The sequence below is a fragment of the Anoplophora glabripennis genome, unplaced genomic scaffold, assembly GCF_000390285.2.
Source record: "Anoplophora glabripennis isolate ALB-LARVAE unplaced genomic scaffold, Agla_2.0 scaffold534, whole genome shotgun sequence".
Classification (NCBI taxonomy): Eukaryota; Metazoa; Arthropoda; class Insecta; order Coleoptera; family Cerambycidae; genus Anoplophora; species Anoplophora glabripennis.
In genome coordinates this window covers 195,311-210,834 of record NW_019416610.1, presented here as the reverse complement: position 1 = coordinate 210,834, position 15,524 = coordinate 195,311, and the positions used below count along the sequence as shown (strand labels likewise).

General features: G+C 35.6%; 3 protein-coding genes across 3 annotated transcripts; 2 read left to right on the top strand and 1 right to left on the bottom strand.

Moving 5' to 3' along the window:
- Positions 1-1,458: 1,458 nt before the first annotated feature.
- LOC108913311 (lisH domain-containing protein C1711.05-like) lies at positions 1,459-3,980 on the bottom strand. The gene is made up of 5 exons (XM_018718842.1): positions 3,854-3,980; positions 3,611-3,709; positions 3,213-3,554; positions 3,002-3,151; positions 1,459-1,882 (listed from the first exon to the last, which is right to left on the bottom strand). Exons 2-5 carry the CDS (start codon positions 3,695-3,697, stop codon positions 1,748-1,750), a joined length of 714 nt encoding a protein of 237 aa, XP_018574358.1. The 5' UTR covers positions 3,698-3,709; positions 3,854-3,980; the 3' UTR covers positions 1,459-1,747.
- Positions 3,981-4,908: 928 nt separating this feature from the next.
- On the top strand, positions 4,909-7,471 carry LOC108913307 (probable medium-chain specific acyl-CoA dehydrogenase, mitochondrial). The gene is made up of 8 exons (XM_018718837.1): positions 4,909-4,986; positions 5,043-5,150; positions 5,205-5,298; positions 5,673-5,840; positions 5,917-6,017; positions 6,080-6,291; positions 6,351-6,600; positions 6,744-7,471. Exons 2-8 carry the CDS (start codon positions 5,133-5,135, stop codon positions 7,164-7,166), a joined length of 1,266 nt encoding a protein of 421 aa, XP_018574353.1. The 5' UTR covers positions 4,909-4,986; positions 5,043-5,132; the 3' UTR covers positions 7,167-7,471.
- Positions 7,472-8,987: 1,516 nt separating this feature from the next.
- Positions 8,988-13,587, top strand: LOC108913305. Its single transcript, XM_018718835.1, has 3 exons — positions 8,988-9,332; positions 11,869-11,946; positions 13,436-13,587. The coding sequence occupies exons 1-3, from the start codon at positions 9,161-9,163 to the stop codon at positions 13,585-13,587; spliced, it is 402 nt and encodes a 133-aa protein (XP_018574351.1). The 5' UTR covers positions 8,988-9,160.
- The last annotated feature ends 1,937 nt before the right edge of the window (positions 13,588-15,524 follow it).

Genomic DNA, 15,524 nt, shown 5'->3' with positions numbered 1-15,524 from the left:
CAATATATTGGCAGACTAACAGTATGGTTAAAATTGAGGTACTTTGGCATTTATTTAAATTATTCTTCTGTTCTCATGAGCATTGAAATTTATTTCACTCACTAGCGGGAACCATTGCGAATACATTGATATATAATAATATTCAATTATGTTAGTTTCTTCGACGATTTGTGTCCTCATCTGAAGCTCTGTTACATGGTAAAAATATACATACTAAATCGCCCCCTTAAAAAGTAGGCGATAGTACCTACATACAACTTTTATCTTATCGTGATCGTAAATACCCGGTATTGTTTACCCGAGTCAGTTTACACAAGTAGAGAAATAGATTGAAAATATTTTATCAGTTGAACTCTATATTACCGACAGATCACGTTTCGCCATCTCTTTTTGGCATACAGAAATAAATCGGGCGGTGATTTGTTTAGAAATTTTTACAAAAATTATTTCTTTTAATAGTGCTTTCTACAAACTGCAGATTTGTTAGGTATCTACTGGTCAATACACAGCCGATAAATACAATAAAAAAAAATTTGAAATTTTTCTTTTTAAAAAAAATCAATGTTTTTTCAATCCAATAAGAGAAACATGCATCTGAAAGCGGCTTAATCGCCACAACTTTATCAATGTCTTTGCAGGTAAAATTATTTCCTGTAATATTGGCACACTTTCTATCTTTGTCCCGCCATCTATCGTTGACATGTACAGGGTGTTTGTAAATAAGTGCGAAATACTTTAGGGGATGGTTGCCGGAGTTATTTTGTGAAAAAAAGTTCATATAAAAATATTCTTCAAGTTTAAAACTCTGAAATAATAAATTTAAATTTTTTATTATTTCAGAGTTTTAAATTTGAAGAATAATTTTATATGAACTTTTTTTCACAAAATAACTCCGGCAACCATCCCCTAAAGTATTTCGCACTTATTTACAAACACCCTGTATATGTCAACGATAGATGGCGGGACAAAGATAGAAAGTGTGCCAATATACTCGGAAACGAATCATATTTCGACCTACTTTTATATGAACATTTTTTTCACAAAATAATTTCGGCAACCACCCCCTCTAAAATATTTCACACTTATTTACAAACACCCTGTATATTAAAATATATTAGAACTCATTTTCACTCATATTAGTTGGCAATTTAAACATTTTCCCCTAATTAGAAGAAAATGGAAAAACAATTGATTAGATAAATTTATATGATAACTAGATTTTCCAGACTACAATATTTTCAGTTCAATTTTTTTTTGGAATTCAATTGACTTGGGTAAATTTTTGCATTTTTTTACCTCACATTTCATCAAAGTTAACAATATTTTGTTTGTATTTTCCACAATTAAGTATCATACTTACCGTTATACTTAAATCACCCTGTACATAACCACACGACGTCGGAATCATGGTCACGTTCAAAACAACTTCCAAATAAAACTCGAAGGAAATAAAAATTCTTACAATAAATTTATTTTAAACATTTTACATCTAATATCGTCATCCCTAAAAGGTTTCCCGCTCGCACAAATGAAAGGTGGTACTAAATTAAAATTTATTTCAATTTCCTTAAGATTACAGTGAGATTATACGGTTTGAAACGATCGGTGGAGGATTAGAGTCTAAAATAAAGTACTTTAACTAATTTCATAACGCAACTTTTTTGTTTATAATACATTAATCCTTAAAAAAATTTAAGCCTTAATAGTTTTATAAAATGAAACAAATAAAAAAAATTAATACATCGAATTAATCACTGTCCATGTTGATCTCCTTTAACTTGTCCCAGTGGAGCTCTACGGTAAGGTTCTGGTTGTTGTGGTGGATCACGTCCACCGTGACGGGAGCGTACAGGTCCTTGTCCATCGGGGACCATCCCGTGTACTAAAAAAGTGTTTTTTCAAAAACAAGATCTGTTTCAAGCTCACCCGCTTGCAATAATTGGGTACGGTTTTATTGAATTTATTTTTTAAGTAAATTAACAGATTTGCTTTTTAAATAGCGTAGTTTTAAACGTTACGTTAGACATTTTTCAGTCGTTTAGGGTTTTCCTTATTACAAAGTTAAAATTCGAGTTAAAGCTACTGTACGATTTAATATTAATTCTCCCTTAAGACTGGATACAAAATTAAAATATTGACGTCATATTTTAAATAAATTTTTTTACACATGACTTGGCAATTTATTGAAACTGACGGTTTATACAAATATGACGAAAAATCATAAATATTTAAAGAAAGAAAAAGGCAAAATAGAATAAAACTTAAGTTTCAGTATGAAAATAAAGGGTTGAGACATTGTAAATAATTTCTTGACATATGACTTGTCAAACTCACAATTCGTTGGCGTACGATCTTATTTACAAGAATATTTAGATCTCTGTTCGCTGATGGGTCACTTATGGCAGTTCAGTTACGTTTCGGATACAATTCAGCCCATCATCAGGAAAGAATTTGAAACTTATAATTCAGATAATGTATTTTTGTTTAAATTACAACAGTTCTTTTAAGTTTTTGTTAAATTTAATAAGTTCCGAGAAGTTATAAAGCACTGGAATTTGCGAAAATTGGCGAATAAAATACCTATTTTATGAACTACTAGGATTTCGCTGGAATTATTTCACGTAAGACAATAGTGCCATCTATCCATTCAACACTTAAACACGATTTAATCTAAAATTGAAACGATATTTTGATTTCCCGACTAACTTTGCAAGACGGAAGGTTTAACGTTCTTTTATTTTCTCTCCGAACAAAACAGACGTTTGAACTTTAATAAATATTTCTCCATAACCCATTTTTTTTGCGAGTTACGGTCAAACAGTAAATTTTAATCGCTTCGATACAACCCAAAAAAAATTTCCCTATTTACGCGACATTTCGATATATATTTCCCGATTTTTTCACAGTACCCCTGACATTTCCCTGTTTTCTACACCCAAAGCAATGTTACCTTTATTGTATACAGCAAATAAAAAACAAAATATTTTTAAAAATTACTTACGATTGAAGTATTCTTATGTCTAACTTTGCCATCTTCATCGAACGCTTCATACTTTTGAAGAAGTGCTTTTCCGTCTATTCTCCAAATACACGGATGTTTCGCTGGATCTCCCACTTGCGCGTCCTTCTTGAGGATCACGAATGAGCCCGTCTAAAATACAAGATCACATTACGACGAGAAAACGCAAACGTTTACGTGTATTCCGACTTACCGCATAATCCTCTGAAAAGATGGTTTTGGGTATAAACTTCCTATGGATGCCCCGAGACACGGGTGCCACCACGGTCGCCGCTGTCGCAGAAACGGGCTTAGCAGAATCTGAAGATGGTGAAGTTGTATTAGAATTTGTATTGGAGGTGGTGTTGTTTGGATTGGAGTTGGACGTGGAATTAGCACTGGTATTTGTTACTTTCTGTTTCTTGTTCATGCCATTCTTGGGTTTTCTTCTTCTTGGTTCGTCGTCCGACGAATCCGAAGTACTTTCGTCTTCTACTATTGATATTCTTGGTTTTTTGCTCAGTCTCTGAGACGACCGTCTGTTATTAGTTTTCTTCTGTAGACAAACATTAGTGTGAGCAAAGGAACAAGCAAATGATTTTGTTACCTTACCTCTGAACTACTATTCCATTCATCACCCGAGCTTTCATAGACTTCAGGATCGTCTTCGTTTTCAGAAAAGTTACTGACTTTGCTCATTGTGAAATATATCTAAAAAAAACATGAATATGGAAAACTTAGAAAAATGCAATTACTGAAAGTACGCCATCTACAACACTTGTATATCTAGTAAATAACAAAATACTGTTAACTTTTGAAATGCATGTAGTATAATTGTTAATACAATGTTATTACCTGTCGTTAGTAATAAAATAAATGAAATTGAAGGAGGTACAATAATAATTACTATATATGTAGAACAAATAATACAAACAACCGCCTGTCTGCGTTGAAGAACCAAGGCACAAGCTGCAGTGCTACCAACACGATGCTAAAATGCCCCAGGAAAAGGATATTATCGGCCGCCAAATTTCTAAGCGGGAATTTTAAAAACAGCTTGATTTAAGTGTAATAAGGAATACACGTTTTTAACTGCTAATTAATTACTTTGGAATAAGAAAAATAATTATTTTCTTTTTTACTACAGTTTTTATCTTTTTTTTATCTGAAAAATTTTGTCCTGTCAGATGCGAGTTTGTCGCTGTCAAGATCTTCTACAAAAGTGTTTCTAGTTTCTACCGTACGGTGTTGCCATCCTTGAAGGATTTCCTTCAATATGAAGGATTTTGATTAAAAATTTTAACATTTTTAGGATTTGCACTTATTTTGAAAAAAATCATATTAAATAAAAGGAAAATATACATACATCTAAGATCAACTGCCATTTTATGGCAAGATCTCTACTGCTATTTGCACATATTTTGAATTTGAATTGACATGTGTAAAACCGCCATTTTGGTGCAAATCAAAACATTTAAAAAGGGTAAAGTCCCTAGATTGACCAAGTACCCCAGTCAATGTTCTTATTTGCTTGAAAATAATGGTTTGATATAATAAAATGTTAATTTATTTATAAAAAAATACTTATTTATATTAAAAAAAAAACTATTAAAACTTAATTGTTTTGGTAGGTATTACAGATATAAATATTGCGAATATGAATTGTTCTAAATATTATGTAAAAATTAATCATTTGCGCAAATATTTATTGAACTTACATTTCGAGGTTGGTAATAAGGATTTTGCTCCAAAATGGATGGTAGTTGATTGCGGTATTTTATCAATATTTAGGCGATTTAAATAGGGCAACTGATATGAGCCATCTAGTAGACATAGTCGGAACTAACCACGAGAGTTTAAAGGAATGTGAAGGGTTTTAAATGTACTCGATTGAAAGCAATTGAAAGATTTCGACTTTACGAGACTGGCAACAGTGGCAACACCGCGCCAGTCTGAAAATACATCAGCAGGCAAGAACGAGTTCAAAGGTTAGTTTTTATCTATGTATATAAACGGTGGGGATTTAAAATTATTTTTGTTGCAGGCTGTTTGCTTAGTGGTGCATCATAATTTTTTGAAACAGCGAGTGTTACAAAGTCCAAAGTTTCTTATTTTTGCGCTAACAATTATCCAGATGTCCCTTCTGCAACAGGTAAATTTCTTATTTATTAATCGCGAGTTTACTAAAAGAATACGTATTTTTCAGATTCAAAGAACCCTATTGAGGGTAGGAAATATTAGGTCGGCTAGTGCAGCACAAAAATGCATGGCAAGTTCGTCACCAAATGGATACAATTTTGGTAAGAATTCATGTCTATACCACTTTTTTTTTTGTATATACAGTGTAAGTATATATTATTTAAAAAAGGACAAGTCAGGATTTCTTCCTGATACAGACATATGTTAATATCTAATTCAAATATTGTATTTATTTTTTTGAAGCATTAATTATGAATAATGATTAATTGTAATAACTATTTACTTGTGATAATTATATCCTTATTAATTTTAAATACCTACTTAATTAGCTGTTATTGTTAATTACATGTACCTTACAAATATAATTAATGTCGGTTTTTTTGCTTTAATAGCACGTATTTAATTGTAATGATAATAAATAACGAACGTCCACATTAATAACAAACGTTTCGATTTTCTTTTGATTTAATCGCAGAGTTGAATGACACTCAGAAGGAATTCCAAGAACTAGCTAGAAAGTTTGCAAGAGAGGAAATAATCCCCGTCGCTGCTGAGTACGATCGCACTGGAAAATACCCGTGGGAGGTTATCAAGAAAGCTCATTCTTTGGGTTTAATGAATGGACACATTCCGGAAGAATACGGTAAGTGCAAAAGCCAGTCTCGTAAAAAATTAACGTGTTATACCCCAAATTCAATCAAAGCTTTTATGTGATATAGGCGGAATGGGTTTCGGAGTATTCGATTCGTGTCTCTTAGCAGAAGAACTGGCCTATGGTTGTACCGGAATGATGACGGCCATGGAAGCCAGCGGATTAGGGGTAAATATTTGCCATTTCTAAGACACGTTGGGACAATTCACGTTTATTTTTTGAATTTCCAGCAAACTCCAGTGTTGGTGGCGGGCAACGACTCGCAGAAGAGAAAGTACCTGGGGAGGCTGATCGAGGAGCCTCTAATGGCGGCGTATGCCGTGACAGAACCAGGAGCAGGGTCTGACGTCAACGGAGTGAAAACCAGAGCCGAGAAGAAGGGCGACGAGTGGATCCTGAACGGGCAGAAGATGTGGATCACCAACGGTGGCGTTGCTAATTGGTACGTGCAAATTATACATTTTCGATATTGAAGAATAACCGTTTTATTTTTGCTTGTAGGTACTTCGTTTTAGCTCGTACCAATCCGGATCCCAAAGCGCCCGCTAGCAAAGCCTTCACGGGTTTCATCGTCGAGAGGGATTGGGAGGGGGTGACTCCGGGCAGGAAGGAAATAAACATGGGACAAAGAGCCTCAGACACCAGGGGAATTACGTTTGAGGATGTACGTATTCCCAAGGAGAACGTCCTGCTCGGTGAAGGGGCCGGATTTAAGATCGCAATGTCGACGTTCGACTCGACCAGGCCTCCGGTAAGCATTCGAACGGTTCGGCGGGTTAAAAATGTTCATAATGTCTGGAAACTACGAGATAAAATATTTAACGGACGCCTTTTTTGCGATTTTTATAAAAACGACGATTAGTATTTTTATATTTTTTTCTGTGCTTGATCTAGGTCGCTTCCGGAGCCACCGGCCTGGCGCAACGCTGCCTGGACGAGGCCACCAAATACGCCAACGAAAGGAAGACGTTCGGAGTCCCCATCGCCCACCACCAAGCGGTGGCCTTCATGCTCGCGGACATGGCCATCGGAGTGGAGACCGCCCGCCTGGCTTGGATGAAATCCGCTTGGCAAGCGGACAGGGGGATAAGGAACACCCTGGCGGCTTCCGTGGCCAAATGCTACGCGTCCGATATAGCCAACAAGTGCGCCACCGACGCGGTGCAGATATTCGGGGGGAACGGATTCAACACCGAGTATCCCGTGGAAAAACTGATGAGGGACGCCAAGATCTATCAGATCTACGAGGGCACGTCTCAGATTCAGAGGCTGATCATTTCCAGGGCGATTATCGATAACGCCAAGTTGCAGGCCTGAGCGTAGACGGAACGTCGGCAGTTATGGTCTGGTTTTAAGTGTACGGTGGAGAAAATCGGCAAAGATTGATATGAGCAGTACAAATCTAACCTATATTTTATTTTGAGGGGCGGTGTTCATTTGTCGGTGCTAGTTTTTCCTCTTCTTTATTTTTTTTTATTGTATTATGATTGTTATTTAGATGTAAAGATATTTTATTTTTTTTTTACAAATTATACAATTTTACATTCTACATTTTGTTTTGAACACAAATAATTACCGTAGATGGAAGATATTTTAATAAAAAACAACTTTCTCTAATTTAATTTTTTTTTAATTTCCTGAGAAAAATAATCCTAATCAGCTACAACCCTTATTGATATAGCATCAACATTACCATGTCATTGCTATAAATTTTACCCTTTTTGTCTATGGAATGCCTAGAGTAACTCGAATCAATACTGAAAGTCCAGCCTATACAACGATACTAAAATTACTCCGATCGAACCATCCCTGCGCCCAGCGGTCGCGAAAAATCATTACGCTGAAAAACTATACCACCCTATGTGCTTTTTCTTTCTTACTTATTCACGAAATGCAGAAAAAAACATCCAAATTAATTTCCATTTTTCAAAAATTACTTCAAACTATCAAAAATATTATTTGGACACATTTTTCCAGCCAATGACAGCCACAGTAATATAATAAAAGCACTATATAAAAAACGTCCTGCAACCAGCAATACACATCTTACTCAGGGTTGCATAAACGATAATTACTTTTCTTGAAATTTGTTACAATCAATATTTCTTGAAGTAAAATTTCCACGTTTTATACTTTCGCAAGTCCTAATGTACAAAAATAATATAATTTTAGTTAAAAAAGATAACTCCAAATATTTAAACGGAGTTTACAAAAGTTTGTTCATCTTCAAACAATTTAGTTTTTAGATTTAAATTTATTATGCGTTAAAACCTTAAAACAAATAATACGTACCTAGTTCAAGTTTAGTATATTTATGTGGTTAGTTAGAACTAGATCTGCTTTATATTCATTGAACTCAAATAAAGATTAGACAGTTACGGAATTGACGGCTCTTAAGCCATTAATCCTCGACTATCCAAACAATTTTTAATAAAAGTTGGTAATAAAATAATAAAAATCCGTCGTTACTTGTAAATCAAACGCTTTTTTTAATTATTGGGACCGTCCTGCTATAAAACACAGCGCAGCTACCTGAACTGTCATGTTCCAAATTTCACTTTGACACACCCGCCCAGGCAACGAAATAAAATCCACGGCTATTGCGAAGATCCTTTTCTGCCCAACTGTTGCGGCCATAATTGTGATAGACCCAATTATGAATGTAATCGATAACAAAATCGGTGTCACTTTTACTTTCAGTTTCGGTGTTGGGCAACCTACCGCCGAAATTTAAAAGTTTACGGCGCACGCGTGTTGCGTCCGCACGAATCAGTTCAGAGCATGCAGAGTTTTAAAAAATGGAACATTATTTTAAATCGTAAATGAATAATACATAAATATCTAGTATTATAATACAGCCTGAATTCGAATCCGAGTTATGTAACACAGATAGACGCTACGGAATGAATAAACAACTTTGACCTACTTAAATCGAGAAAGTCGGCTGAGCGCTGAAATGAAACAAACGAGAAGGGGCGGTCTTGATTTCGGCCCGAAAATCATTTTGGGCGATTTTCGAGGCGTTTTACACGCCGTCGAAGGGCCGGATAAAAAAGACCCAGCGAGAAATGACAGGAGCGAGCTCATGAAAGCAGTTGTGCGCTTGACTCGGCAGTCATGTCTGTCTGAATGCAAAGTGTAAGCGAAGTGGCCTACAGACCTACATTTATACAACGTTCGATTTTTACACCGCTTTAAGAAATAGATATTTGTGAAACCTTGGCGCGAATTTGAAGGTCATAATTTCTTAAGGCTTCGAGGCGTGGTAAATTCGGTTATCGTTGCGGGACAAGTGCGTAATCGGATAAACAATGCACGAAGAAGCGACAAGTATGAGCGTTCCTGGCTCTGTTGCCGCATCTACTGTCCAGAACGAAAACGGCACATCTACGGTTTCAGTGGTAAATGCCGAAGTGGACCTGGAGGCGACCACGGACAATGACAACGTCGAATTGCAAGTGCCTTTCTCAACAAATTCAGGAGGTAATTGTCCATGCCATTGCCCACAGCATGTCATTTCAGATTTGCAGGTTAACCGACTATCAAAAGTGTTGTTGTTGTAAGTTCGCCCGTTCCCCAAACCTGTTTTCGATGTAAGATTAAGCGCTGCCGCGACGATTCACTTTTGTTTCGTGAATTTTAGTCGCAGCCGTCTGTGCGAAAGTGATATCGAAAGCGAAACAGTGAAATCATTCGTCTCCGTGCTGTTGGCTGTCTGGATGACGTCCGGCCCAGCCAGATGCATGTTAGTGGGACTCGGCAACTATGCGCTCTTGTCCTAGGTTACGCCCGGGATTGGGAACCCTATCTCGACACGTTACGTTCCTTTAAATGCTCCCCCGCGCTCAGCTTGTCGCATTGCCGCAGGCAGCTGCCCGCCTCCCTTGACCTAGTCCACGTCTATTTCTAGTTTATCTAGGCTACCCCTAGAAAGCGTGTCCCATATTGGGTCAGGTTCAAGTACAGGTGTAAGTAAGCCTTTAATATATCGACCGAGGTGCGCCTGCGCCCGGCGAGCCTCAGACCGGTCAGATGTAATCGTTCTTTGCCATTTTCCTCCTCTTTTATTATTATTTACCGCATAATCCCGTGTGTAATTGCATTCATTTCCGATCCGATATTAGAAAGTCCAGACGAGCGACTGTCGAAAGTGAATTTGTTGAGTAACTTGCGCGTTATCCAAGTCGATCTGACAGTTGCGTGTCTGGAGATTTTTTCTTTTTGACAACCGGACACGGGAGGATTTTATTATTTATAGAAAAAGCTGAAGTAACGCGAATGTAAATCTGTTGATGTACGAGCTGTATTCGAATTGTTTTGAAAAGCACGTTTCGCTGTTATCAAAGCGTTATGCTGTTATCAGCGTGATTGTATATTTTACTTACTCTGGAAAATAGGTCATGCGAAATGAGCGGTTAAGTTGTACGAATGTATAATTAAAATAACGGCGCATTCTCGTAATTCGGGGTTTTCAACAATATCCAAATTTAAATTTTATAACCCGTCATTAGACCCCAAACCACCTTCGCATGCGTTTAGGGAAATTTATTTAACAGTTAATTACATAATTCGTTTTTAATACCAAGGTTTATACTATTTATTTAAAAATATGTATGTAAATGTATACAGGGTGTTTGTAAATAAGTGCGACGTATTTTAGGAGGTGCTTCGCTTCCGAGATACAGAGTATCTGAATTTAAATTTTTTATTTATTTTTATAAATTATTTCAGTTTTGAAGATACTGACTCGAAATTTGAAGAACGCTTTGGAGGGATAAAAGTGCATTTTTTGGGGTGATCCGAATATTTCTATTTGTACCAGTGGCGTCCGTGCGAGAATGCCACCACAACCTTTTTTAATAAAAAAAATGGTACGCCACTGACTTTTTCCCGTTTTGATATATTTTTAGAAATCCGCCGTCAATTCTGAATGAAATTGGTCTCTAGAATGTTTTTGTAGGATGTACGTTTTTACGTATGTTTTTGAGGCAAAAAATAAAACATTTTATTGTAAGTTTTGTGTTATTCTCGGTCTTATTGATTATTTCGGACACTCTGTACGAGTTTGACCTGAATATTTCTATTTACGATGTTTATGCTGTATTTATGTGACTAATAACTTCAAGGTGATAATTATTTACCAGATTATTTATATTTTATCGATACCGTGATTATTTTCAACTATCTACGTAGGTATGTACCTAGTGCTCGTCCTGAATGATGATGAGTCTAAAGCTAGAGCGTAAACATTTTTTAAGGGCGTATCTATCAACATCTCCATATATGTATTAGTAGGGGCTCCATTAATACTATTTATTTGTAATTTATGTAAATATGCAAACATTTTCCTTCACGGAACTGTACAGGGCGTTTTGAAAGAAGAAACCATAATTTCAAAGGCCGGTAGAAAGCCGCAAAATTATTTCTCTCTTGTATTTTGAGAGTGGAAACACTTTTAACATTTTGGATTATATTATAAACGGTGTGGTTAAATGATACAGGCTATTATGCTGTCGACATGCAGACAGACATATGGTAAATGCACCTCTAGATACAGCCTTTGTTGACAATTGCTTGAATGAACTCAAACGTGTTATTATTTAGTGGAGAACAAAACTGCAATCCAGCAGCTTCCTTACGCAATCCCGTGTTTTCATTTCGCGTATTCATTCATTCGCGCATTGCTGACAGCGCGTCTGTCTTTCTTTGCGAGTTGTATACAAACTAAGGTAAAAAATAAACATACCTACGCGCGTTGGGTAATATTAAATAATTAAATAACTGCCAAAGGAAAGGTGGATATAATTTTTATACACAGGTAAAAATACTGTGAAAATTATGTTTTTTCGTCATTGCAAGCCATATTTTCACTTTTTATTGTAGTACTAGTTTTAATTTTTGAGGTACACGGGATTTTATTATTAAAATATAAATTTTTGTACCACATGGTAAAATTTAAAAGCCAATTATTCCCTTTTACTTTATTATTTCTTGTATAATAATAATAATATAATTCTAGCAGATGGTGAACTTTGGAAGGCGACAGAACACCGCATAAGAAAAATATGTTTATATTATTTTGTCTTAAAATCACTCAAATAATCGTCTGTTGAATTTATTGTACATACTTAATTAACACCCTGTATATTTAAATTGTGTAGAAATATGAAAAAAAAATCAAGGATTAATATAGATATTAATTCATGTTATTTTAATGTTATTTTAAAAAAATTTAAAATTATTTTAATAAAATTAAACCATTTCGCCGTAAAGCACGTTGCTTATTCGACTAGATAAAAAAACTTGACTCTTTGTAGGTACACATTTTTTTGTACTTTTTTTAGTTCACGTATTTTCTCCTGCGTTTTTCATGTCAATCGGGACTTTATGTCGCTCGGTGTTTACCAAACAGAAAAACTTCCTTGTTATGATTGGCCGCGGCCTCTTTGTTTGTTCGTTTCACGCGCGGGCTATTTTTAAACTCAAGGCGAAACCGCCAGCGCTACTGCTCGGCCCAGCCGCGTACTACGCCAATACAATCATGTCGTTCAACTCTGATAGTATTCGTTACCTTGCTTAGGCTAGTAAACTTTGCAAATTTCAATAAGAAAATAACAGCCAGTGAACCGGCCGCTATTTTTAGCCGTCCCGAAATTTTCTAGCGGCGCGGCCGTAGGAAAATCGCGTTTTTTCCCGATTGAGGTTTATCGCCGATCGGGGAGAATATACACGGCGGCGTCCTTGACACACTGACCACTTAATATTTAAAATCAATCTGTTTTTACTTGCCGTTCGTCGGCCAGAGCCGTGCCCTCGCGGTTTCGGGAGGTTCGCGTAACTTTCAATTTTTGTACCTGAAGAAGCTCTCACACTGTATAATGCTTTATTTTATTTTTTTATCTTTGCCTTATCGCTCTTGATTTGTATTAGCATTGACAAGTATGATAGTCTCGTGTATTTTTATCACTATCTTTATATGCTGGTACTTGGGTGGACGTTCAAACACACTCTATGCTGTCTCTGCAGGGGTTCTGCAGCGACGCCCGCATCTCATTCGGAAAATTGGTACCCTGGAAAAAAGACCCTCTTTTCATTATGACCTTTTCCAACAAATTGTTGATCTGTAAATTATGTCGGTTATTGTTGACCCTACGGCCTTGTTTTAGTCCGAATTTCGAAAAAAAAGCCAAAATTCGAAAGTAGCGTCAACAAAAAAAAATTAAAGGGACAGAAAAATTTTCAAATTTTTTAAGTGATATTTGAAAGGCTATAACTTCTAATAATGGTCGTAACTAGAATAAAAAAGAAGTTTGAACTCGAGTTTGAAGGTTCTAGTTTTGAAATCGAGATGAAAATTTTTCAAAAAAATAAAATATTTCAAAATGTTTTAAAATTTTTTGCGTCCTCGTTTTTACATCGAGTAAATTAGTTTTTTCATAATTATGATTGTTTTTCTACAGTTGATAAGTACTTAACGCGAAATTGTGGTAAAAATAACGCAAAAAAAATTGTTTCGCTTTGGAAAATTTTGGAAACGTCCGTGAAAATTCATTTTCCCGCACTGCGCTTTCCGATTTGCGTCGTAGAGTCCGTCTGCGATTACCTGTGTACGGTTTTGGTAGTTTTGTGCCACGTGGCTTTGAAAGATCATCGAATTATTTTCGAAAGATGGGTGAAATTCGAACAGAAGTTGTCGGCCGCCACGTTATTATTCCTGCTGTCCCCGGATTCGAAATAGCCCGGTAGTATCTGGTTATTAAAATAATCTCGGCCCACGGAATATCATCCCAAGGTCCCGAATCGGCCGACGTGCCAAGTTCCGCAGGGGCCGAAAATAAACTTGCAGATCTGCGCATCTTGCACATATTTTGCCCGCTAAATAGGCGCGTTCTTGTGTACGGCGTGAGCCGAAATGTTCTTTGTGCCCATCCTATTTTTAGGCGGGACTCCCTAGGACAGGAGGTTAGCGGAAAAAGGTTTACTAAAGACGATTAAGTAAATTTCCTTATCTCTTTTGCACAGTACGCTCGTATACAAAAAAAAAAAAAAATGAGAAACGACCTTATTTCGTTTGTCATCTCATCAAGGAAATACGCGAAAGGAGCAAGCGAATTAAGTGATCTCTGCGTTCTGGGGTTATTTAAAGCTAGTCAGGTCAGTTAAATTGAAAGCCTCAGTTGCAGGTCATTTTTTGACGGATATTTTTTTGAGATATTATACGAACATACTTTTTACACATAATTACAATTCCAATTTTCACAAAATGGAGGACCATAGTTAGTTGCACATTCCAATTTTGGGGTAACCACCTTTCCTAAACAATTTTGCGACGCTCATACTCGCTATGGCTTGTCAGCTACATTAGGTGTCTTGGAAATATTAATTATTTCCTTTGTAAATTATTTTTAGTGACGCGAAATCTAGATTTGCACTCAACAGTGCGTTGCATTTCCCTTAGAAACGTGTTTTGGATTATATTTCTCCCACACGTCGGGGAAAGTTGCTGAAATTCGTATTTTTTCGAAAAAAAAAAATGCTGAAACGTAATCAATATTAATGCCCTACTAATCGGTTATTCATTCAATTTTTTTACACGTAGCTGATATGACATTTTAAATGTTTTTGTTGCTTTTTGGTGGTAACATGTTTTAAATTTATCTAATGATGGCATTTCTCACGCAATGTATCTATGACTATGGCAAAATAATTATTTGAATCATATTTATTAATACACCGACAGAAAAGAATATGGCGGTTCTACATCATATAATTGTATTTCTATTCCTGGTATTCTTCAGGGTTCAAATGTCGACCCAATTTGATTCTTAGCTTTTACTAATGGTTTTAATTCAGTCAAAAACCGAGTCAAACACTTTGACATCTTATTTATCCAATTAAATAAGCCTTTAAATCGAAATTTTGGTCAACTTGCCTGAATTTTTGATATGAGTTAGTTTGAGGTATATTATAACAATAAGTGACAGTAATTTTTTGTTCAACCCCCGGCCAAGGGTGAAAAAAGATAAAATAAAGGAGTTTTTCAAGATAACTCGAAAAGGGCAAGGGATAGAAAAAAAGTTTCTTATAAAAGTTGTAAAGCATACAATTCTACATAAAAATGACATCTTGACTTTTTCTTGTATTATTAAAATTAACAGAGTTAGGGAGGCTAGAAGTTAAGGGAAGATTTCAGAAATTTAAAAAATCAAACGAGCAGAAAAACGAATGAATTTTGTATTTTTTTTTCAATCTAAAAAATGTAAAAGACACGTATTTTTTTATCGGCGGAAAAATATATTTACGGGGTGAAATACACCCTCAAAGTTCGCCCTCCAAAACAGTTTTTTCAAAATTTCTGGGGTTCTAATCAATATTTTGAAATGAAACAAAATGGAAATTACTTATGATAAAAAACAAATATTTCGCAAGTGATTTGGGGGTTGCTACCCTTATTTTTTATTTCAGAAAAACTATATTTTTTATTTATAAAAAAATCATATTTACTCAAAAAGACTTAAAAATATGATTGATGTAAACAAATTGACAAAATTAAATTGACCTGTTTCGGGGTTTTCGTTAAAATCTCTGTTTAGGGGGGTTAATAACAAATTTGAAATTATTATAACTTTCTTATTAAAAATTAAAAAATATATCTATTTCTCTGAAAAGAAAGGT

What these genes read in the sequence shown, in the direction of transcription:
- LOC108913311 (XM_018718842.1), bottom strand. Translation starts at nt 3,697, where the DNA reads ATGAGCAAAGTCAGTAACTTTTCTGAAAACGAAGACGATCCTGAAGTC. An exon ending in AATGGAATAGTAGTTCAGAG is followed by an intron (nt 3,555 to 3,610) that starts GTAAGGTAACAA and finishes GTTTGTCTACAG; the next exon opens with AAGAAAACTAATAACAGACG. An exon ending in TCTTTTCAGAGGATTATGCG is followed by an intron (nt 3,152 to 3,212) that starts GTAAGTCGGAAT and finishes CTTGTATTTTAG; the next exon opens with ACGGGCTCATTCGTGATCCT.
- LOC108913307 (XM_018718837.1), top strand. An exon ending in ACCAAATGGATACAATTTTG is followed by an intron (nt 5,299 to 5,672) that starts GTAAGAATTCAT and finishes ATTTAATCGCAG; the next exon opens with AGTTGAATGACACTCAGAAG. An exon ending in TGGAAGCCAGCGGATTAGGG is followed by an intron (nt 6,018 to 6,079) that starts GTAAATATTTGC and finishes TTGAATTTCCAG; the next exon opens with CAAACTCCAGTGTTGGTGGC.
- LOC108913305 (XM_018718835.1), top strand. Translation starts at nt 9,161, where the DNA reads ATGCACGAAGAAGCGACAAGTATGAGCGTTCCTGGCTCTGTTGCCGCA. An exon ending in TTTCTCAACAAATTCAGGAG is followed by an intron (nt 9,333 to 11,868) that starts GTAATTGTCCAT and finishes ATATAATTCTAG; the next exon opens with CAGATGGTGAACTTTGGAAG. An exon ending in TTTTGTCTTAAAATCACTCA is followed by an intron (nt 11,947 to 13,435) that starts AATAATCGTCTG and finishes TTTGCGTCGTAG; the next exon opens with AGTCCGTCTGCGATTACCTG.